This window comes from Protopterus annectens, chromosome 6.part0, assembly GCF_019279795.1.
Source record: "Protopterus annectens isolate FY-2018-M chromosome 6.part0, PAN1.0, whole genome shotgun sequence".
Lineage (NCBI taxonomy): Eukaryota > Metazoa > Chordata > Ceratodontiformes > Protopteridae > Protopterus > Protopterus annectens.
The window spans coordinates 301,971,797-301,997,989 of record NC_056737.1 but is presented as its reverse complement, the minus strand read 5'-3'; the positions used below and the strand labels follow the sequence as shown (position 1 = coordinate 301,997,989).

At 37.0% G+C, this 26,193-nt stretch overlaps 1 protein-coding gene across 1 annotated transcript in view; it reads right to left on the bottom strand.

Moving 5' to 3' along the window:
- Window positions 1-300: 300 nt before the first annotated feature.
- LOC122804274 (serine palmitoyltransferase 2-like) overlaps window positions 301-26,193 on the bottom strand; it is a 410,002-nt gene continuing 384,109 nt past the window's right edge. The window contains exon 4 of the mRNA XM_044074052.1: window positions 301-6,764. Coding sequence (XP_043929987.1) covers window positions 6,645-6,764 — 120 coding nt within the window. The 3' untranslated portion in view covers window positions 301-6,644. The remainder of the gene's footprint in view (window positions 6,765-26,193) is intronic.

Here is a 26,193-nt window from a genome sequence, read left to right as displayed (position 1 = left end):
GGTTCTGCCACACATGTGGTAGCCATCCTTTATTTCAGTGTCTCCACTGTTTCAAATACTGTAGATGAATGTACACTGAGTAGCCCATATACTTCCCCTTAGACCAGTCTAGAGTCCTAACACATTGTACTCTGGGGAAGAAAGTTTGTCCTAACCTCTTGCACAATTCTTTGTTAGATTATAATGTTTGTTGCTTGTCAATATATATTTTCAACAAAACATTCTGATGTCACGGAAAAAATATAAAAACTGTACTTGTTTAAAAGGTTACACAAACAAAAAGCATGTGAGATTTGTACATAACCTTACTATATAAATTTATTTTCATCCACACAAATCCTTCATACAAGCATACAGAATACATTAAAGCTGCTGAGAAACATTATTTAGGACTACCATGTCCAACTTTGCTGGATTTTAATGAATATTTGTCTTAAAGTGTCATTTCTGTTGCTACACTGAGACAAAAGAATGTGAAGATGTTGTGTAAATGTTGTCATTGACATAAGTAAAATGTATGCCAACAGTTGCTGATTTTCCACTGGAAAATTTAATTTTTTTCAGAGTTTTCCATTTCACTGTACAGAACCACCATTACAAAATGCATAATGCAAATGCTTAAGGAACGTACTGAAGTTCTATAAAATGACTGCAACATCTCTGACTTTGTACACACTCATCTGTGGGATCCATCACTACTGCCTCATTCTCTTAATGAACCAAACTGCTGCAAAATATGAACCAGTATGCCTACAATGTAAAACCACAGCCACACGATATAAAAAAGATGCTGATGATGCAGAGAAACTCATCTTTTCATTCACAGTTTTTTCCATGACACCATCAAAGACAGGTTAAGAGGCAAGAAAAATAGTGGCCTTGTTCTTACATAGGTCTGTCCACATACATAATACAAATTCACAGATTAACATACAGGAAACCTCAGCACCTTCTCAATGAGAATGAGTGGCAAATGTCATACATTTCAGTATTTTTAAAGGCTCTAACAAATGTAAATGGGCAATTTTACCACAGCTGCAGCAAGTGATTCTTAAAACAGGCAGCTTCCAGATCCCACAGGTTCAACAAAAAATTGCTTTCTCTCACAATCCACAACCAAAATGGGCACTGATGAAACCCTTTTGTGGTTCACAGTAAATTGCCAACTGAAAAAGCATATAACAACGGGGCACAGAGATTTCAGATTTTTTCAAAAACAAACATTTTTTGCTGTTTACATAATAAATACAAAACAAATCAATATTTTTAACTTTTTCTTAAAAAATGACTGGCATACTACTTGTGTGTGATTTAAATAGACATATGTTAAAAACTAAGTGAGGATGTACACTGCAAATGCAAACTTAACTTCTACAATAAAAGCCATGCAGTTTGCAAATGACTGTGCACAAGTGAGAAATTCTGAAGAATAACTAAGTTTACATGTTGCTACAAACTGACTAACTCAAAATATGGCCTCTGGAGTTTAAGGAGTGAATAGAAAGCAAAAATTATCAATCATGGTTAACTTAGATGGACAAACTACAAACACTTACATGGGTCATTTTAGTAATGACAGCACCTTTACTGAGAACAATACAAGGTATTAACTTTTCATCAACCTAAAGATGACCAGTCTCAAAGTTTATTTACAGAGAGTATGTGCATACATTACTGCACAGGGCACAGCCCCCCCTAATAAAAGTGACAGCTCTCAATGCATGTGCACCTTCTGATGAAATGCACCTCTGTGGGAATGACATCTAATTGTAACACGATAGATACTTAAACTAAACCCATATATCAGTAGCACTATCTTCACTGCCAATAGTGAACTGCTTGTCTTAGCAAATTACAAAATTAAGTACACTGACTATGCCCAATAGAATTACCAGGAGCACATCACAACAAAGAAAATAGTTTGTAAATAAACATACAGTGTCTCAATATTTTTTCTTAAAGTTGTTGCATGCACTTATTTTGCTGACAGCTCCATTACAATAAAAAGCAGAAAACATTAAACTGACCAGATGAAATCAGAAGTGCATACAATTTATTATCCGTCTGCAGACTAAAGGCCAGCAAATGTGGTAGAGGGATACAAGCTACTCTTTAATATGATTTAGCACTGTGGATACAGTATTGTAGGTTTGCTCTTACTGGGACTACAGTCCATATGGATCTGTTTTATTAGATGGGCAGAAAAGAACAAGGTTGTTAAGGGCAGACATGGGAATAAAAGTTTGAAGTGGATTCCTGGTCCATGCTCACTGGACAACATGGCACTATGCAGTCACTACTGCCTTAATCAACAATAACATTACCACTGCAAAAGCACTGCTTATGAATCTCAACAAATTCCAAAAGAGAAACCTACCCTTCTTAGGGAAGCAGCATTATCTTGGAATAGCACTTTAACGTCTTTGGAATGCTAACTAAAAGAAGACTTGCACGCATTCTGCCTGTAGTACTCTGCAAAGCAGGAAAACAAACAAGACACAAAATAAGTGGTTCAAAACTACAAATTTCTGACCAACAGCTGTGAGCCTGTGCATTTTTATGTGTATACAGAATCAGGTTGCAGTAGCAACAGCAGTCTCGTCAATAGTGACTAGGATTCAAACACAGGTGTTACTGGTTAGTCACAATGGAAAATGGGCATATTCTACTTCAGAATGGACAGACAGGACACCACAGCAGCTGACCAATTATTTGGGTGCACAAAGAGAAAAAAGACTGAATCCATGTTGCAGAGGGATAAAGCTCCGAGTATGCCGAAGGGATCTGGGTTTGCATAGTGATCCCAATTGCTGAAGGAAGTGGACAGGGAGATTTGGGAGTGAGCAGCACAGGCTGACTTAAACACCCCACGGTAATGGCTGAGACAAGGTTCTGCTATTGTAAAAGCCTGCTGGGAATCAAGGCAGGCTCATCTGGAGTCTGCCAAAACAGCAAGCCAGTCTTACCAAGAAAAGTAGAGCACTCCAACTGGGCTGAGAATATGGAATTATGCACCCAGTGCCAGTATCGTAGGCCCTGCTATTGAAGCAAGCACACTGTCTGGCTGAAGAAAAGGAGGGAGAATAAAATCCTCCTCTCTGCCTGCAAAAAAGGAGGATGGTTAAGATACAAAATCCATCCAACCCATCAGGACAATAGTCTTCTGGTGCCTGGCTCTCAACCCTCCGTATTACAGAGGAACTGGCCAATAGTACAATGGAATAAAATAGCAGGTTTACTGATCCAAATAGGGAAAGGGGGACCACAGAAGAAGATATAAAAAAGCAAACACTTATGATACAAGGATCAACAATTCTCAGTGGGTTAGAAGACAGAGGTTTCAGTCCTAATTACAATGCAAATAACCTGGCTCTAGGTTTGCATACAGAAGAAAAGTAAGTGATGCCTGTTCTACCAAGGGGAGAAGGGATTATGAGAAAGATGCAGAATATTTCACCACATGAAAACAATGCTGAAAACCAAAGAGTAGTATCAAGAACAAAAAACATTCAGATAGGGCCTGACTGTACTTAAAGAACAATATACTCTGCATAAACCAATCATAAATGCGCTGAGACAGTAAAAAACAAGCATGTGCATTACACACCTGGGCTCAGAGTTCAGGCAGATACGATGATCAAAAACAATCCTTCTCCACTGCAATAATGAAAACCTCCTTGGACAGGGTCCAATCAATATACAAAATGGGTCATAAGTCAACTGCCAACATCAGAAAGAAAGATTTTCCGAAAGAGTGATGTAGGGTACCAAAGGTGAACCGGCGGGGGTACTCTTTGTGGTATAATAACCTTCTCTGACAGGGCCCCCCCAACCAATATACAGGATGGTGTGATAAGACAACTGTCCCCCCCAATGACGATTATCCCAAACAGTGATGTAGGGTGCCAAAAACTGACAAAGGGACAGGCCAAAAGTCATAAATGCACAGCACTTTCTGCGAGTCTGTCCCATAGATTTAGTCTGTCTCTGAGGTATTTTAAAGGAACTGGGGCAGGTGAAATCCGGAAGAAAAATCCCGATCAGTAATAAAAATGCTTGGCACTAACTGTGAATTTCTTCTACTTAATGACTGCTACCTTCTTACTTACTCCGAGTCTTAACGGAAAAAATATTTCATTGGGCTCATGCAAGTAGCAAAGCAAGGGGCAACAGGCAACAGCTGAGTGGACAGCTGTCGCTACAACCATATAAAAAGTGTGCACATAAAGAGACAGGGGCATTTAAAATGCAAAAGTCAAGCTATAAAATTAGAGACAAATTCTGAAAACTCTACTATAGAGCTTTAGATGCATTTTTTTTGAGCTACAGATATTTCTCACGGTTGAACGAGTTCATATGTCTACATGTCTAGTTATGCAACAAAAAGCACACATGCAAATAAATCATGCTAAACTGTACCCCTCTGATGTTCTTATATTTAAATGCTGCTGTAATCTATTTTTTTATGTAGTTTGACTTCATATATATTTATATATGTGTGTATATATATATATATATATATATATATATATATATATATATATATATTTTTTTTTTTTTCCCTTCAGAAAATTACGAAACTTCTGGCAAGTAGACTATCCCAGCACTATATGAATCATCAGAGTTTAGAAAAAATATATTAGGACACACCTATGACTTGTGCCATGCCAGCCTGCTCAGAGAACAATTAATTCAACCAAAAAATGATTACAAGCCCTGAAGGAACATCCCACAACTAAATATTAACAAAATTTTCCAGCCTTAAAAATAAGGTTAATATCAGTTGAATCAGTCAAGGAAACTAATCATTACATGAAACCTGTTTACCATAAATGGGGTGCCACTATGTTCCCAGCAATCAAGCATGCATGACAACAGAAAACATCATGCAATCAGAGTATAAACCTTTACTAGAAGGGTAGTAGATGGGATGGCATCTCACTAGCAAATTTAGTAGGTGCAAACACACCAGTAAGGGCAACAACAAAATGCTGCAGGAAAAGAATAAGCTAAGGTCAGATATTAGCACAGTCCCCAAAATGATCCTTAAAATGCGCATATAAATGAGCTTTGAATCTTGATTTGCAAAAGCCTTAGGAAAAGAGTGGCACAGCAAATGAGAGGCGCAACAAAGTTAAAAGTACATTAAAAAGACATTGAAACAACCAAGATTCTGAATCTACTGAGAAACAGGAGTAAAACAAACAGCTCTACAAAAGGCTTGCAAAGCACGAATGTTGCCGGGCCTAAGCAATTAATACAGTGCACAAACTGGATAATATAGCATAACCCATAGAATTCTCAGAAGCTACAATTAGAAAAAAAAATGATACGGAACTCTTCCAGGACAACTGCTACACAACGGAACACCTTAAATAGAGGGGAATTCTAAACAAGGGGATGCAATTTTCTTAAGGAAATTAAGGAAACGCAAATCACATTAAGGAATCAGCTTTATGGTCTGTCAAAAATAAATGCATAAATTATATTTAGAAACCATTTTCTTTTTAAGATGAAGTGAATGTTCAAATCAGGGAAACTGAAAAAATATACAACTGTTAAAAAACTGTTTACTGATGAACTTCTACTCTTCCATCCAAAACTGCAAACTTGACCATGATGGATGAGAGTGGGACAAAAGGAGAGAAATTAGTACTACAAAAATCAATGCCCAAAATTAAGACACTAAAAAAAATGCCCTACCCAGTTTCATTGTGCATTCAATCTGACTACTGAATCCTGTTATTAAAATTCCAACTCAAAAGTTAGTAACATAAATCTGCTGTAAGAAACGGTATCAAATAATATCATGCCTTCATTATACAGATGCACTAACCCTACACATCCTTATACATCTAAAGCATGATTGACCATTTTTTCAGCATTTCAAACCACTTTTTGTTACAGCAAATGCATGTGTTGAACAGCAGTTCCTAAAGTTACCTTGGCTACTCTTTATGACAGAAATTAGACTTTTCAGACTAAATAGCACTGTCAATGGACAGCAAAAACATATACTTGCAAAATGACAATGATGTTGTCATGAATAATTTACTACTCCAGACAGAAATGTACGACTGAATATAATGCTGTTGATACAAAAAGATGGAATGGACCGATTAAATGCAGCTGGTTTTCACAGTGTTATGCTAGGTTAAAGGCTTCCTGGGATTAATACAGAGCCTAGGCCATGAAGCTAAGCCAGTGTGCACATGTCCTTTGTAAGCCTAGCAATAAAAAGGGTAGCCCCATGGTGTTTGCCCTCTATCAGGGATGCTGCACTCCCTTTCAGGATTTTAAAGACAAAGACAAAACAAAAGAATCTTCCTATCAGAAAATCTCCCTTACAGCTTCAAAGTGCAAGACATCATCTGCAAGAAATGCAGAATCATTATCTTGCTATAACATAAGATATTCTGTGGCAGAAAATCCACATAAATATTTTGCAACAGAAATTAGAAAAGACATAAGACGACTTTAGAATAAGAATGTATAAAGCAGTATCTGGTAAAATAAATATATATTATATACACAGATAGTCCCCCCCCCTCCCCAAATCCAAAACATGGTGCTTGACTTCATATCGAATATTGATGGACTCTGCACGTTTTAAGTAGTCTTCAGGACTAAGTATTACATGGCTTTCAGTCTTCTGTTTCTTCATATGTTGTTTCATCAAAGGGACGGTCCAAAAGTGGAACCAACTGATGTCTTGAATACTTCAGCTGCAACAGGTCACCAACTTCATCAAATACCTTTAAAGCCTAGGAAGGTAAAAAAGGGATGAAATTACAAACTGAACAGCAAGCAAACATGAAGTTCTTAATTATGAGACATTCTATGTAAAAACACAGAAAATCAAATTTATTGGGTAACATAAAAATAAATCATCCTTCCACCATTATTAAGATCTTAAAGAAAATGTAATTAAGGCCTATAATAAATCAAGTTTACTGACATTAAAGGCTCTAGCAAAAAAAAAAAATATATAAAAAATGATGTTATCTGCCATAAGGGAAATTAAAGCAAAAATGAATTACAGTTAGTACTTGAAGCCAAGGATAATTAACTCTTGTTAAGTACATAATATGATTAAGAAAATGACACTCAGCAATGCTCTACATTAATTCATAAAGTTATTACCCACTCCATCCCTAAAGACATCACCAACTGAGGTGAAAACTTTTGGCTGCTTCAGTTCTGGAGTTGGGCTGAGTCAACCATGCAGACATCCTCTGCTATGATGATCCACCTAAAAAGTGCTACAGATTTTACTGGGTCTTAGCCAAAAAAAAAAAAAAAAAAAAAAACAGTACAATTAAATAACCAACCAAAAGCAATCTGCTTGCCAAAAGAAATATCTAAAAATTATGATGAAGGAAAATTGCTCTAATTTCCTAATATTTTATGTCCTGGAAATCTATGTACAAAGCAGCCTTTTAGGATCCACAAGATGCAAAACAGTTCCTTTAAGTTCTGAAGATGAGGGTAAAAGGAATGTAACATGATATGACAGATGTACTCTTAGCATACTATCTGACACTGGAAGGGGACACCCCTTAACAGGTCCTAAGATTCAGGGTATCCTCTGCATAGAGCAACATCATTTTTCTGTTAGGTTTCCATGATTAGGGGGGCAGATGCAGTTCCATGACATTGCATTCATTGATATAACACGTTGACTATAAGCATTCCCCACCCCTCATACAAGTCAATTCACCCCCTTGTCACCAACAAGCAAAATCTAGCCACCAGGGTTGTCTCGAGAGACTGGGAGGGAGACGGGGATGAGTTTTGTCTGGTAAAGGGTGGCCCTCACTGCAGATCAACTGCTAAATTATGAATGTGTTTGTAATATCTAATATTGATGACATTTCTCGTTGGCTCCAGTGGTTGGGTAGGACTTAGAAAGTTGCAGCATGTCACCCCCAGGGAGGGCAGTGCCACAGAACATCAGCAGAACCAGCTGGAAGATGGACTAGTGAAGAAAAACCTACAACAGAAAGCACAACTCAATAGTTGTGGATGAGAAACAGCCTAAAAAGGGAGTACCACAGGCCCAAGGGGCTACAGTAACTAAGGCTGCCTGGGGCACAGAAGTTCTACAGGCAGCTACTAAATACAGAGCAAGAGAGTATTCCAAAGACAAATGGCAAATGCCTTGTCATGCACAGAACCTGAATATCCTACCTTCAAAGGGCTGTTGTAACCACTCTACTAATCTGAGTGCCAGGAAATGAGCACCCAGTTCACTCCATCCAAACTCTTCATGGGGGCCCTCTTTGAAGACTGCACCACACATCTCCTTCTACCTACTACCAGAAACTGGAAAGAAAAGGACTATGTCTGACCAGATGGTTGACTAGAACCCTAAAACCCATGATTGCATGTTGAAGTAGGAATGGGGAAGAAAGGCCTCACAGGCAGAAATGGGGAAGAAAGGCCTCACAGGCAGAATTGGGTGCTCAAGAGCAGCAGGTATACAGTCCACATTGTTCAAAGTAAGGGAAGGAAAAGATGCTTTTTTTTACCGAAGCAGGAGAACCAGCCCCCCATTACCCACAAAAAATGACTGGGCCTGAGCTTGTCTTCATTCAACAGCACAATCCTTACAGAGAACAGGAAGGGAAAAACTGGCAGAAGAGGGAGCAACCAACTGACTAAGTCCTCAACTGCCAAACCTCTGGAGCAGTTTTCACAGTGGGGCTAAAGTCGAGAGCTTCTTCCACTATCCTGTTCTATAAAGACCCACACAGTGCTGCATCATATCACAAAAATGCCCAAGTCAATAAAGGGTCTAATGCCCAAATGGCTGAAGGAACAGGACACAGCTGAAGTCATCTCTAACCTTACGTTCATGGCATTTTTGGAGCTTCTGATTTCCCCAGCATCCACTAGCGGTTGTCCAAAGGGGGAAGGGTGAGGACATGACTAAGCCATAGGGGAGGGGATGCAGACACAAAAGACCCAAGACCCCATTGCACCCCTGCCCCTTGGATACTACAACGGGAACTGTGAAGGAGAGGGGAGTAAATGCAGTAAGTCAAAAATGAACCCCCCCCCCCAGCAGAAGCTGATGGCTTGACCCTCAGGATGCCCTTAAGATCCATGCCAGACCCAACAATCCTACTGAAGGAAATCCCAAGGGTTAGGAAGTGGCTGGTAGAACCAGTGATGGATAACAGGGTAATGGTTAGGGGGCAACAGGACAATAGAAAGGGGAGAATACAACTCGCTCGCAACCCAAACAAAAGAAACTGACCAAATCAGCCATGCTGAAGTCGAACCTGGGATGAATAATCCTCCTGGACCATGTGGAAGGGAGGTTAGCTCATGGCCAAACAACTTGTCATGAAAAACACTGTAGATAGATATGGTAGTAAAATGCACATTTATTCCTAATACTACTGTTTTGCTATATCAAGACAGAAATGTTTGCTATTCTAGCAAAGCTTGCCTCAGCAGTTTAGCATTTTGCTTCCTGTCTGAGCACTTTGGATTTATATGCTAGACAATATCACACTCCACTCAGTGTGTGGGGGATGCAGAATATTCAAAACTTTAAATATAACCTCTATAAAGGGGGATGGAGTTAGGGCATCTTGGCACTGTTGCAAGAAGTGACAATCATTATCCCAATAGGACCAAAAGAAAGCCAGGGAACTGCAAGGCATCTTCCCTCTCAGACAAGTCTTTTTACTGAATACCCCCAGACATTAGATTTGGTGCTGCCTCTTTGCTCATAAAAGGATGTAATTGGATGCATTTGTGGTCTGGACAGAAAAGGACCTGTGTGTAGTTGCTAGAGGTGATGCACGAAAGGAAGGAAAGCATTTACCAAGCCTGGCACTGTCATCAATCCAAGACTTCCTAAAGTGAAGGCCTACAGCTGTGAGGTGGCCTCCAATACTTGGAGAAGTTCCTGAAATCTCACTCACAAGTCATAAGCCTTGGCGTGACTTACACTGCATCTCCTCTTCCACCAGGCACATTAGTCCAGTTAGGTCAAGGGAAAGTCCTAAAACAAGCATGTCTTGGTTCTAAGTACATCTGATATGGGATCAAATGATCATTATCCTTAATCAGGCTAAGGGGAGCATAGACAAAGTTGATCACCAGTGGGAAAAAGATGGCCTGCTTATCCCTGAATTCGAGAACATTTGAAAAATGGTGCTGAATTGTGACTGGCAAACAAGACCCCAACCTTAGAACCCATCAAAGGTGGGTCTTCCATAGATCTGATTCAAAGCAATGCCAAGACATAATACACCCTAAGCATTACAAAGAATGGATTAAGAGACAAAGCCAATCTGTTCTTACAAAACAACATGTAAAGTTTTGCACACACAGTACAATTTGTGACACAGACACATCCTTTGCTTAAGTAATTGAACAACAGGGTTATTGTGCAGACTAATAACTTCAAGGTAAAATAAATACCAGCTTAGGCAAAGGTTCTGTCAGTTTATGTAAAACAAAATTAAAAGATGGCAGCACTAACTTCTTGTGAGGTTTAAAATGCACTACTCCCTTTAGAAGTAGCCTGAAGGAAACCTAGGGTAGACTCCCAACGGTGATAAAATACAAGAGTACAACATGGAAGAGTTAAAGCCCAAACTGAGTGAAACAGAGAGTCTAGGACCAGGGTACATTGGCACGCAATGGAGACAATCTTCTTTTGTGATTAAAAGTACATATTTTTAGAAGAAGAATAAAACATCTTTAAAGTGGCAGACTTCCTAGCTTCAGTACTTTAACATTTGAAAAAAGCAAAGTACTAACAAATTAAATGTTAGCCACTATATACTCAGATGAAGAAAATACATAGATGAGTGCAGGCCTGCTAATGAAATAGAAGATTCTCCATTAACGGGATCCTTAGAAATGGGGGCATGCAGTTTAAAAGGAAGTAGAATCATAGCTGCTTGGCCAAAATGGGGCTATCAAAATAAAATATTATATTTACAAAAAATGTTTAAATATATATAATATATATATATATATATATATATATATATATATATATATATATACATATATACACACATAGGGTTTCACTTCATAATCTCAAAATGCTGAAATACCGAAATTCAGCATTCCGAGACCATGAAGCCGAACCATTCACAATACCGATCCCACAATCACGAACATACATACACCACATAACACACACGCCACTCCACCTACAGCACACAATCCAAACAACCCTATACTACATATAAGCAGGGGGGCAAGCCCCCCTGCACCCCCCCATGTGGGGGGATGCACCCCCACACCCCCCTACTTATATATACCAACTCTGAGATCGCACATAACGTAAAAAAAAAAAAAAACTCACACCACGGCATTCTCCATTCATTCGCACACAAATACACATCACACATGCACAAACACCAAATCCAACACTCACACTCATACTTGCACCTCCCTACCCTTACCCACACATACAACATACAAACAAACACACATTCACCTGCAATTTCAGGCACCATAACACTACACGCAATGTACTGGAAATGCATAAGCACGAATTTGAGATATTCAAATTCGCTCTTTCAAATAATTTTATTGTTTTCCAATAAATAATATTGATTTTACAAATCCATTGAAAAAGGTTTATAATAAACTATTTACAATATATACAATTGGCCTACAATAAGAAACAATCTATAACAAGAATTTAGTTACGTAAAACACGAAGAAGTTGGGAGAAGGCAGGCAGCCAGTAACGTAGCCAAAACGCACAATAAATTGTACCAAAAGTACGTGTATTAATGTTTAACAAGTTTATTAAGACAAGACACGTTTTCGTCTCTCTAAATGAGAAACTTCTTCAGAAACTTTAGCTACACCAGATTTGAATAACATTTTTTATCTACTATATAAACAAAAAGATTTATATCAAGTTAAAGTCTCAATGAGAGAAAGTACTTATTTCCAAGGGTTGTTAGTCCAGTGCTTAGGAGATATTCTTAGTTCCTTAGTTTTTGTTTCCAGTTGCGCAGTTTCTTTCAATAGGGTTAAAAAGTCTTCTATAGTTGGAGTAGAAGAGGATTTCCACTTCCTTGTGATGCATTTCCTGGCTACTGCTAACATAGTCCAAAGAAGATAAAGATTTTTATGTATTAATCTCTTCCCAGAATTTCTTAATGTAAATACAATAAAAACAATATGTGACCAATCAGCTTTACAGATCACTGAACATCTCCAACAGGTTACATCTTTGGAAGAGTTGAATTTTGCTATTATATTTGGAAAGTAAAAAGCTCTATGTAAAAATTTCCAAGCAAAATTTTTCCATGTTTGTAAGTTAGAGGTTAATTTAATAGAGTACAAGAGGTTAGTTTTGTTTTCGATAGATACATTTAAAGAAAGTTCTCTATTAATAAAATTCCAGTAATTTTGACTGGGATTAGCTTTATAATTTATTATGATTTAGTATATGTTTGATGTTGTATTTGTCCAGTGAAAACCATTATATAAAACTTCATTCATAAAAAAAAATATGAGTTTAGGAATAGATTTAAAGGAAGAGATATGAATTATTCTACATAACTCTTGGGCATAAGATTGTAAGCTCTTAAGAACTAGCCAACCAGGACTTGATAAATCAAAGGAACTTTTTAACTGTTGTATATTTAAACCTTCAAATTTTTTATACATTGATACCAACATGTATAGTTTTTAGTTTCCCAAGCATTCAGTACATTTATATGAATTTTATTTAAAAAGTTGTTAGTAGATCTGAAAGGAAATAATTCTAGCTATAGTTTTATATCAATGTTATTATTAATAAAATTTCTACATGTATATATATATATATATATATATATATATATATATATATATATATATATAGTTTGTATATTTTAGATTAGTAGGTTTAGAAGAGTTATATTGTATGTTTACACTAAGGATGTGCCAAAGTTTATTATTTTGATCATTTAATTGCAGATTTTTAGTTAATTTATTTTCATTTAGAAAGATAATGATGTGTAAAGACTTCCATGCTGAAGAAAATTTTGGGTCTATCCAATTTATGAATATTTTAAAAATAGATGCTTTAATATAAGAGTCTATGTCTGGAAAATTGAAACTGCCTAATTCCCCAGGTCTTATGTGATTTGAAAAAGCAATTCTATTTCTTTTTGGGAACCACAAAAAATTTATAAGAATTTTGTTTATTTCTTTTAAAAGATTTATTGGGGAGCATAAGAATAGCTTGTGCAACATAATTTATTTTTGGAAGGAGAACCATCTTTATTAGTTGCAATCTATCTTCAAATTTTAAGAATAATTTATTCCATTTTTCAATATGTGATTTTAAGGTTTCCATAATATTGTTGTAATTTATTTTTAATGTTAAATCTATGTTTTTACAAAGAACTGTCCCTAAATAATTTATGGAGGAAACCTGTTTTCCAATTAATTGATTTAAATTTAAGTCAATATCGATTTGTTTTGTTTAAAAACAAGAAATTGGACTTCGTTTTGCTAACACGTAAACCTAACATTTGATGAAATGCATTAATTTGTGAGTGTAACTCTTGTAGAGATTCATCTGAGTTGGTTAGAGTAAGGAGAATGTCATCAGCAAAGAGCATTATTTTAGAATTATATTGACCGTATACTTCAATACCTTTGATCTTAGGGTTATAACGGATTATTGAAGAAAAGCATTCCATTGCGAGTGCAAATAATATAGGGGACATAGGACAACCCTGCTTTGTACCTTTGGTAATTTCGATGGCTTCTGAGGTGAATGGGCCTAATTTTATATATGCATGATTATTTTTATAAATGTTTTTGATTAAAGAAATAAATTGTGTGGGAAAGTTAAAGAGTTAAAAGTTTAAAAAGATAATCCCACTTTAGAGTATCAAAGGCTTTTTCAATGTCAAGGGCGATTATAAGGGCTTCTTGATTCAATGTCTATAATTGTTAATATTCTTTGGATGTTATCATGGGTATGTCTGTTATATATAAAGCCAGTTTGATAATCACTAATAATATGAATTAGAGATTTTTTAATTCTGTTAACCAGAATAGACATGAATATTTTGTAATCATTATTGAGAAGTGAAATTGGTCTATATGTGCTACATTGTCTGGGGTCTTTATTTTCTTTTTTGACTGGAGTGATGAGTGAATATCTCCATGACGGTTGAATTGTACTGTGGATATGAATTTCATTTAGTGTTTTATGTAAAGTTGTGATTGCAGAGGTAGGTAATAATTTATATATTGCCATAATAATTCCATCTATTCCAGGAGCTTTATTGTTTTTGCCTTCTTTAATGTTTTCAGTAAGTTCCTTAAGAGTAATTTGTTTTTGAATATCTTTAATTAGTTTTTCTGGAATTTTCTTTATTTTAGAAAAATCCAATTCTAAATTTGGGATGATATGAAGTGGATCATTTTTTTCTAAAGTGCTCTGCATAATGATATTTAAAGGCATCTAAAATATCACTTATATCAGACACTTTTTTATTGTTTTTCCCTTCATGAGTGATGTTTGTTATGTTACTATCAGAGTGTTGTCTTTTTATTCTCATAACTAAGTTATGCAGATATTTTGGTGACCCAGAGAACAAATTTAATTTTAATTTTTCTACAGCCATATTAGTCTTGTGAGTTAAAATTTCATTGTATTTTTATTTAATTCCCCAATCTCTTTTTTTTTGTAGATGTGTCCAATAAATCACTGGTATTGATTTCTATGATTTGCTTCTGTATGTTTGATGTCTCAGATTCCCATTCTTTTATTTTATTAAACCGTGTTATGGTTTTACCATATAAGTATGCCTTTAGAGAGTCCCACAGAATAACTATATTTATATCTTCTGTATAATTAATATCTAAGAAGAATTGAATTTCCGATTCTAACCAAGGTTTGAATTGTTTCAATTTGGTAATATAAGCTGGGATTCTTTTTGTATAAGTTTATCTCTTGAAATCTATCTGAAACTTAAGAATAAGTGAATTATGATTTGGATATAGGACAAGGGGTTATAGAGAAATTGTTTATTTTGAATTTCAACTCGAGTTATAAAGATTTTATCAATTCTTGTTTGGGTATTAAATCTGTAATCACTATGTGAGTATAGTAGAGAATTGTTCTCTCTGAAATTGAATGTGTCAATTAAATTTAAATTCTCAGTCCATTTCTTAAGAGATTTAGAAATGGGAGTTAAGCTAATTGGTCTCGTATTGGTAGTCTGTGAATTATTCAAGATACAGTTAAAGTCACCTCCTATTATCAAGTTACCTTTGTATACTCTATTAATAAGGTCTATATGTTTTTTTGATTGTTCCCACACCAATGCCAGGAAAGCAATATAAGTTTATTAGGGTCCAGATTCTACTTCTAAATGCTAATATTACCATTGCTAGAGGTCCTTCTTTGTCTTTGTAATTGCAAATAATTTGAGGATTAGTAACACTTTCTTTCTATAAAATTAATACACCTCTAGTTTTTTTTTTTATTATAAGAAGAATTAGATATTTTTAAGTATTCATTTGGATCCCAAATATGTTTATCATTTGTTTTAAAGTGAGTTTCTTGTAGAAGTACTACTTGCAATTTATTTAGTTTTAGGTACCTTAAAAGATTGGATCTTTTCCTTGGATTATTTAATCCATTAATGTTTAGAGAAAGTACAGTTAAGTTCATTTTATATGTTTAAAGGTATAACATAATCGGAGAAAGCATGTGTGTATAGCATTTTTGTCAGTCAAATCCTGTGTAATATTCTCATAAGATTTATATCCTAACATCTGATAGATAATTTTTGTTAAAAAATATAGATTTAGGAAATACTGAGGCCATAAAGGAGAAAAAATAGGTGTGATGTGAAACATAACATGAAAATAAGTAAACAATGACTCAAAGTCTCTCAAACAAACATGGAGTTAAAACACTCCTAATCCAGTAAAACAAAGCTGTTTAATCAGATTAGTTTCCTTTGGATATGATGGTTAAAGTATTAAGTATGCTGCTGAGCTCCATTTTTAAAATTTTGGAGATTTGTTATTTCCAATTAAAGAAAATAATTATCAGAGAAATTGATAACATTAAACGACTCAGAGTGAAAAGCAAAAAAAAAAAAAACTATTTTAGTAAATACTATCATTAGATAGAAAAAATTATAACAAATAAAGAATTCCAAGTATAAGAAAAAGTGTGATGAAGAGAACTGTGTCAAATGTTATTAGGCTATACTTTGAATATGAAACAATTCCATAAACTGAAGATTGCTAATGAAAATTAATAATATAATTCATATTCCAATTATTCAACAATATTACATTTCATTGTAAAATAATCAACAAATGTGAACTAGTATAATGACAAAGCAATAAATATATATTTTTTCATTGTTACTTTTCCTTTCCTTTCATTTTTCTCGTATGCCTCTAGCAACATTTGGAGTATGAAAGTAAAACAGGAAGTCACTACAGAATAAATTTTGATAAAACTATTATATAAAAAGATTTTGATAAATTAATTATTGCACAATATTAAGTCATTGAAGTAACTTCAAATCCTACATCACAGCTCCAGTATACAAATAAATATTAATATGTTTCACAGATTATTTTGCTGTGTTCCAAGCTTCTTTAGATACATCTCTGAACTTCAAATTTCCTAGATCTAGAATATTAAATAATAAGCTAAAATTCAAGTAAAAGAGAATTGTTATTGTTTGCAAATTTTGTTTTAGTAAATAAGTTCATAATATATGAAGGGTAAGAAGTATAAATAATTATGAGGAGGAGTATCAATAGTGGATATTAATCATTCCTTAGAAGCATTACAATTTAATCAGTACTGTATTGCTTGGATCATAATAAATGGATCAATGCTATAACATCAGACATTTCTAACAGTACATATTTCCTGTAAACATACAGAGAAATATGAACTAATATATTGCATTTAATATTTTACACTTTACCCTATTATCCAACGTTTATTACTGTATCATCTTAGTGTATACACAAATATATGAACTACCCCAGAGAGTAAGAATAAATTATAAACAAGTTGGATTAAGATATTTCCTTCTTTACCCTTCTTTTTTTCTTTAAACACAGAACAGACAATAAATTAAAGATTTGTTAGTCTTTAATAATTAATTTCTGAATAAAAATGCTAAATAATTGAAGGCTTAGTTTAGTGTGAATTAAATCTATGTATAGATATTTTGTAGTACCTATAAAACTTTCTAAGTGAGTGAGGCTCATTTGTTATTATTGTAAAGGTGTTTACAATGGCAGTAAATGGTTTATACTAGATGTGAGAAGATTTATAGAGACTTAACTGTTCACAGTTTGACACTCGTAGGTTATACTTGCCATGTATGATTAAACATACTATTTGCTTCTACTTTACAACTAAGCACTCTAATAAATGTCATAATTCATTAATATGAGTGTTTCTCTAAACTACTAAACTATTGTAATTATGAAATACTGTGCCAGTTTGTACCAAGCAATAAACAAGTGATATGTTTACATAGAACTAGTTATGATAATCACTGTATACTAATGTGCTAAACTAATTGAGAATAGAAATCAGGGAAGTTTAAATACGGATAACATAACTAAATACAAAAACGAGCAAAGATAATCACATACAGGACACAAGGGCATACAATCTAAGTACACCATTTGGGTCTGAGTTTGCTCATATAAATCAATGTTTATTTAATATCAATGACCTCTGGAATTGATTTACAAGTCTGCTTAGTGTTTACTTAAGTAAAGGACCATACTAATATGGAAAGGCATTTCTGGTTGTTCGTGATCTAGCTGATAATATGTACATATGAGTGCTATCAAATATAAACTGAAAAAAAAATGTGAGACCCTTATTTCACTTCTGAAGGGCGATGCTGTTCTTCATGTACAAAAATGTATCCATGTTATTTTCTATATATACAATGACCAGGCATATCTCAGTGAGTAATGAGTAATATTAATGATATATAAATATAAGGATATACATAGCTGATAAATTTAAAGAGAACTCATAAGTAACACACTATTTGCAATTTGGACTCTTAAGTCTGTGAACAAAAAACAGATATTATACATTAAATGCAAATCCAAATTCACAGTCTTTAGTCTCCTAACCTTCCAATAAATGTGAGGGGAATATTATGTGCTTGACTGAAAGTATCTGTAAATCCTAAAAAATAATGTCAAGACTGAATACGTGCATTCGTGAACTTTGTGATGACATTGAATTGCATACTTATGGAGATGAATTATTATTATTTGGGTGCTACAAGTTCTGCTTTAGTATACTGTTATAATTATGTACTTTTGGCTTTTTGCACATGGTTATGAGCCAAACATTTTCCTCCTTTTTGCACTACAGCATCGACTACATACATGCAACAGCAGTCAGCTTTACAGCTTTAGACATCTGTGCTTTGCTGGTGAATATGCTTTGTCATTTATGTTAAAAGAAAAAATGAGAGATACCTCTTTTGTCTGTGACTATCTTTTTTTTCTTTCCATTTTGTCCCTCTTAGCGAGTGCTCACATTAAGGAAAGGAAATCCTAACTTTATTATAGCATACAGCATCGACCCAACAACAAGCGTACATCCCACCTCTCGCCTACCAACGGAAAAGCACCTTTTTACTTTTAAGCACGGAAAATGGCATTCCTCTGTTAGTAAGCATTACTATATACAGGCTGTAAGGGCTTATAATTTGGGCACTCTGTTGGTTTCTGGGTTTGTTTTACTGAGCTTTACTTATATGTTTTCTGGTAGGTGTACATTCGTGAATTATCTACATAAGGAAGCAACACTTCCTGCTGTTACCAATTAGCGGGTAAAAAAAACATGCGTTAGTGTTTACATTATAAATGGAGAAAGCAGGAAGACCCAGTAATTCAGAATGCTAACGTATGTTAGCTTATGTAGCTTGGTGTGAGCGAAAAGGAGGCTAATGAAACCTATTACACCCTCTCAGAATCAGTCAATAAGCTGCGAGAAGAGACAATTATTTGTTAGCTGTTTGATTAAAATGACAGTAAACAGTCAGATTGGAACGTTGAGACGCTAAAACTACAGAAAATTTCTAACTAAAGCCTAAGATATACAGTATTATATTACATGTTTTGTAGACAATAAAGCATTTAAAATCAAATTAAAACAAGCTGTTCAAAAGAATAATACATTAAGCATATGTTTACTTCCTGCTAATGGGGCAAAGGTTCAAAAGGTGTCACATAAACATACTATTATGAGATTTTAGTGAGCAAATATATTAAGAACCATTAAAGAAATCTGAAACACAAGCGGTATGAAATGTAACCATTACAAGGTTTAAGCAGTGAGTGTAAGGAACGTTCTTGGATAGGAATATTAAAGAAGAGTACATACTTTTTTTTGGATGATTGGAAATTAAATCATGTCTTAGTTGATGCTTTGAGAGAATTAGTGACTCCGGTATTTTTAGGATCAGCTTTCAGTTTCTTCTTTCTCACATCAATCCAGATATATTTCTCAGAGGCTCTCTAATGTAGTTGAAGATGACCAATCCATATCTTCTGGAATTGCAGTTATGTTGTTGTTTTTGATGAAAGCAATAGCTTCTTTGACATTGTTAAATATTCTTATGTCATTTGAATGAAAGATTCTGATTCTTGCAGGGAAAGCAAGTTGTGCTTTAATTTTATTTTGTTTGAGAAATCTCACGAAAGGCCAGGTTTTCTTCCTTAATTCTAAGGCTCTCGGAGAATAATCACTGTCAAATCTTACTTGACTCTTATTAAATGTCAAGGGATTACCTCTCCAGGCAGATTTGAGAACAAGTTCTTGTCTAAATAAGACAGGAATTTCACGATAATGGATCTTGGAGGTATATTGGTGGAGGAAGGAATAGGCTTTCCTGTGGCTCTGTGTGCTCTTTCTATACCATATGACAGACCTTCCTTTAAATCCAATACGTCTGGAAGTCAAGTGTTTAGAAATAAAATAAGGTCTTCACCTTCAGTTTTTTTCTGGTAAATCAAAAATTCTTATGTTATTCCTTCTTTCTCTGTTCTCTAAATCATCCATTTTACTGATTAGCCAGGTGTTCTGCTGTAGAAGAAATTCACACTGAGATTCATCTTTCTTAAGTCTTCCATCTATGTCACTCAGAGAAGTTTCCATATCCAAAATTTTTGATTGTTGTTGTCGCAGTAGTTCTTTAAAAACAGAAGTCTGTTTTTGGCAATTGACTTTTAGATTTTCAAGGTTGTCTGTACATCTGTCCATTTTAAGAGATAGTTCAAGTAGTGTGGCAGACATCAACTGAATTTCTTTTTTCAGTGAAGTTTCAGAGTTGCAAGACTTTGAGTTGCTCATCTCTATATTGAAAAATTATCTCCAGTCTGTTTGACAGGAAAATTTCAATGAAAATGCATAAAAAAATATATTTTTATAGAATTGAGGTTCCTTAATAATAATTTACTACTTTTGAAAAGAAAAATGCATATTTTCCTGAATTCTAGTACTAGAGTGTGGAGTTCATAAAAGTTGCTGCTAACAGTTAGCCATCTAGGCTCCACCCAGTCTTTAAATTCGCTCTTATGCACTTTCGGCATTCTGAATTTTCGGCTTCATGATCTCGGAATGCTGAAATTCAGTATTTCAGCATTTCGAGATTATGAAGTGAAACCACACACACACACACACACACACATATATTTTTTGCTTTCAGTATAATCCTTTGCAAGAGGTGTGTTGGGGGGGCCAGGTGACAAAAGAAGGTCCTTTTTCAAAGTCCTTGAAACAGTATCTTGAAAACGGTTTAGTAAGAATGCACCTGGCCACTGCAATGGGATGAGAAAAGGTCCATCCTCATTATTCTCCACACGAAAGTGAAAGCTGGAAAAAGTACAGTTTTGTACCTACCATAAATGTAGATGTTCGAGTGCTAATACAGCTGCAGGCATAACAGATGGGTTCTCCTGCCATCAGGCGGGTCCTTGGTCGGCCGAATTCCAAAGTCTAGGTCTGGCGTCGGTTGTCATCGCTTCTTCCCTGATGTCAGTGCGACAGGGGTATAAAGGAACCAGCCGACGCCATTTTCTTCAGTTTTTCTTGCCCCAGATGTCAGGTGCCCCCAGAAGGAAGGCAATAATAAATTTGTGTGATAATGCAGTGCTATATAATCAAAATCCAGTAGTTGCAAGCAAATACATCATAAATGAAAATCCCAATCAGGTTGTATGAGGATGCGTTCGCCTATAGGCCTGTCTCAAGAAGGGAAGGAGGGAGGGAAACCTGGACTGCAGCTGTATTAGCACTCGAACATCTACATTTATGGTAGTTACAAAACTGTACTATGTTCATCATGCATACAGCTGCAGTCATAACAGATGGGTAGAATCCCAAAGCTAAGAAAGGGGTGGTAGGCACTAGTTGGAACTAGGAGGAGCCAAAATGCCCTGCAAGACTGCCATGGCAAAGCCTGCTCTAGATTTGGAGTATAATGGTAAATTGTAGTGCTTGGAGAAGGTATGCATGAACTCCAAGTGGCTGCTTCCAAAATATCCTTGGTAGGAACTCCTCTGAGGAAGGCTGCAGAGGTGGCTGTGGCTCTGGTGGAATGAGTTCTAATGCCTGTAGGAACAGTTTAGCCATGAAAGGAATAGCACAAACGTATGTAGTGGGTATCCATTTTGAGATTGTCTGTTTGGAAATTGGCTTCCCTTGAGCTCCTACCGCATAGGCCACAAGGAGCTGTTCTGATTTTCTGAAAGGCTTCATTCTGTCCAAATAATAACACAGCTGCCTTTGGATGTCCAAGGAATGTAGTAATCTCTCCCCTTTGTTTTGAGGATTAGGATAAAAAGTATGTAAATGTATGGCCTGACTTAAAGCTACCCTGGATACCACTTTAGGCATAAAGAACGGGTTGGTTCGTAAGGAAACTCTGTCCTGATGGAAGATGATAAAAGGCTGGACAGCCACGAGAGCCTGTAGTTCTGAAACTCTACGAGCTGAGGTGATAGCTAGAAGGAAAGCTGTTTTCCAGGGCAAATATTGAAAATCTGATGAGGCAGTTGACTCAAAGGGAGGCAAGGTCAATTTTTCCAGGATGAAATTAAGATCCCAAGCAGGTATTGGTTGTTTCCTTGGAGGCCTTAAATTCTTAGCCCCTCTGAGGAACTGTCTTAAGAGAGGGTGAGAGAATAAAGGTGAATCAGTGTTGTATTCTGCAGAAATGGCTGAGGCATGTATTTTGATTTGTGGAGGAAAAGTCCACTGCTTAGCAGTTCAGCCAAATATTGTAGTATTTGAGGTAAATTCCGTTTTCCAGGATCCTGGCCCTTTTTCTCATTCCAGACACAAAAACATTTCCGTTTTGCAGAGTAAGCTTTTCTAGTCGATGGCCTTCTGGCCTCCAAAATGACATCCTGCACCTCCTTGGAGAGTAGGGCCTGTTGAGATGCTAAGGAATCTTCCTTGCGGCTAGATTGAGTGTTTTTAGCTGGCTGTGAAGAGTTTTGAAACTGTGCTGAGTCAGAAGAGGCGGCAGTAGAGGCAGGGTCCATGGTGGGGAATGCGTCAGGCTCCTCAGGAGTGGGTACCAGTGTTGCCTTGGCCAGTCCGGAGCAATGAGAATCATCTTTGGTCTGTCTGCTTTGGTCTTTAATAGAACTTTGGGCAGCAGAGGAAGAGGAGGGAAGGCATAAACTGTCATAGATGTCCAACTGAAAGAAAGAGCGTCCACTCTCCAGGCCTTTGGATGGAAGATCCTTGAGCAGAATTTTGTCAATTGGTGATTCTTGTGGGAGGCAAAGAGATCTATGGCTGGCCTTCCCCATTCTTGGATTATTTCTGTAAAAACTTTTGGATGCAATCTCCATTCGTGTGGATCTGTCATATTCCTGCTTAGGTTGTCTTCCAGCGTGTTTTCCTTGCCTGACAAGTACTGTGCTTGTAGTTCCATTTGTAAGTCCATGGCCATGTTCCAAAGTGACATGGCCAGTCTGCATAGGGGGTAAGAATGTGTTCCTCCCTGTTTGTTTATGTACCACATAACTGTGGTGTTGTCTGTTCTTATCAATAATTGGTCTGGTTGTAGAAGGTCCTTGAAAGCTATAATAGCATTTATTACTGCTAGCATTTCTTTTTGATTGATGTGAAGGTGCTTTTCTTTTTGGGACCATTTGCCCTGAATGCACCGATCTGTCATGTGCACCCCCCAGGCGTAGTCCGAGGCGTCTGTTGTGATGACTTGATTTGCTTGAGGCTTGCTGAATGGAAGACCTATGTTTGTTTGACATGCTTGAGCCCACCACAGAAATTCCTTTTGCAGACATGGTATTATTGTTTCCAAACTGTGGCTGTGTTGAGACCATATGTTTTTCAGGTACCATTGTAGTTTCCTCATATGCAGCTTTGCACATGAGATTAGTAAGATGCAAGATGCCATGAATCCCAGAGCCTGCAGGATTTTCCTTGCAGTCAGCCTGGTGCAATTTGCTAGTGTTCTGAAGTATTGTATTAGTTGCCCCTGCTTCTCTGGCGTGAGGTAGGCCATCTGGGTGTTTGTGTCCAAATTGGCACCCAGGAAAATTATCTTCCGAGAGGGTATTAGCCTTGATTTCTTTTTGTTGACTGTGTATCCCAGAGATTTCAATAACATTATTACATAAGCCAGATGTTTCAGAAGAATATGCTTGCTGTCCGCTTGGATCAGGCAGTCGTCCAAATAGGGGTATATTTGTATCCCTTGAAGTCTTCAGTAGGCAATTACTGATGCCAGGCATTTCGTGAATACTCTGGGCGCAGTAGATAAGCCAAAGGGCAATGCAGAGAATTGATAATGGGTTGAACCTGCAAGAAATCTGAGGTACCTTCTGCAATTTTGTCTGATTGGGACATGCAGGTATGCCTCCTTGAGGTCCAATGTTACCAGCCAAGACTCCTTGCCCAGCATGGGAAGAAGTTGCTGTAGAGTGAGCATCTTGAATTTTGGTATGAGTAGAAATGTGTTTAGGATGGATAGATCCAAAATAGGTCTCCGATCTTTTCCCTTCCTTGGCACCAGAAATAGCCTGGAATAAAAACCCTGACCTTGTTCGTGCGTAGGTACCTCTTGAATAGCTTTCATGTTTATGAGATCTGTAATTTGCTTTTGTGCCTCTGCCCTTTGATTGTGCGTCAGGTTTGGCATGCCTCTCATTTTTGGAAGGGTGTGAAAATGGAATTTGTAGCCTCTGTTTATAATGTCCAGGATCCATTTGTCCTTTGTGACAACATGCCAATTTTTTGAAAATAATGCCAGCTTTCCTCCTAAGGGGGCTGCCATTTGAAACCTGGTTGGCATGCGAAGGGGAAAGTCATTGGGTTTGCTTTCTGAAGGATTGTGAGTTGTCCTCACCACCTCTTTGTGTAGGAGCTTGCCATTGTCTGCCTCTATATGATCCTTGGGATTGTCCTCTGCCCCTCGAGCGCCTGTATCTGCCTCTTTGGGGTCTGTCTGTGGCAGGAAAGGACCAGTTTTTGGAAGGCCAATTTCTACTAAAATGTAGGGGTTGAACCTGTAGAAATTCTTTCACAGTTTGCATTGATTTAGCCTTTTCCTCCATTTTCCTTAATACCTCCTCAGCATTAGCACCAAATAATACATCCTTTTGAAGAGGGGCATCTAGTAATTTAGCTTTGACATGATCAGGCAAGGCTTGTTCCTTGAGCCAGGCATGCCTACGTATGACTGATCCTGTGACAGTAGCTCTACATGAGGCCTCTAGAGCATCAAAACCACATTGCAAGGTATGCTTACCCACTTGTTCTGCACTATGCATCAAATCTTGCAACTCCTTCAAGTCTGGTTGTTCAGGTTGTGACATTTTACTCTTCAATTGTGATAACAAAAACTGTTGGTATTTTAGCATATGAAACTGACAGTTTAAGGCCCTCATGGATAAGGCAGCCGAGGTATATACCTTTTTTCCCCACCTTTCTAAGGATCTGGAATCTCTCTCAGAAGGCAATGGATTTTTGGCAATGGAGGCCTTAACTCCCTTGGGGCCCTGTGAGATGGTTTCTGGATCAGCAGCATGGCTTTTGTAAAGAAATTGGTACGAGTCAGGAACCCTGTAGTACCTGTCAGGCTTAACTGGAGCTGGAGGTAGAGAGTCCGGGTTAAGGCAGGCCTCTGAGTAAACATCATCTAGGATGTCCAAGACAGGAGGTATAGCCAGAGGTCTATGCTGAGGTAACAAGAGAAATTCCCTGAGCCTTTTCTTGGAATCTGAATAATCCTGGCCTTCCCAGTGGAAGTGCTCCCTTAAGGTATGCAAAGTTTCCCCAAATGAGAAATCCTCGGGGGGGATACAGAAGGGATGGACTCCTCCGCATCAGAGTCTTCAAAAGGGGAGTAAGAATGTTCCTCATCATCAGAGTGCTCTGAAATAATGGAGCCCTGATCACAGGAGGGGGAATCTTCCTCCACTCTGGGCCTTTTGTCCGGTGGGGGCTGAGAACCTCTGATTAGAATAATTAAATCCTCAGCCATTTTAAGCATCTGTTTCTTAGGCATGGGGCCTGGAGATGGGCCCTGTGTAGCTGGTCTCAGAGTGCATGGTAGCTTTAGACTTTGTGAAAGCCTTGATGGAGAAAGAAGAGGAAGGTCTGAAGACACCTTGAGTGGAGGTGGACCTGTCCACATTCTGAGTTTCAATGACAAGAGTAGCTTCGGTATCTGTAGTCGGGGTGTGGGCCGAGGAGCCTGTGACCTCGGGCACAAGAGACACCGTCAAAGAAGTGTCGTCGGTAATCAGGGGCTGTGTAGGCTCCTCACTGAGAACCGGACCATGTATAGTCGGCTTTGGCGTGGTGTCGGTAGAGGCTGCGGGCCTCGTGTGTAGGTCCTTGTCTTTGCGTTTTTTAGACAAAATCAGAGTATCCGACGACATAGTATAGTTAAATGCTTTCCCAAAATAATGCTGGGCGAACTCCGCCTGACGCTTAATAGTGCGTTTGTTGAATGTAGCACAAAAGCGACAGACCGAGACGTCGTGGTCTGGGCCTAAACAAGGTATACAGAGGGAATGAAAATCCTTATGCGGTATTTGCTTCCCACAAGAAATACAATTATTAACTTTGTCTGACATCGGTCTGAGGCAAGAAAAATTTCCCCAACAGGGTACTTAGCTTTTAAGAAGACTTCG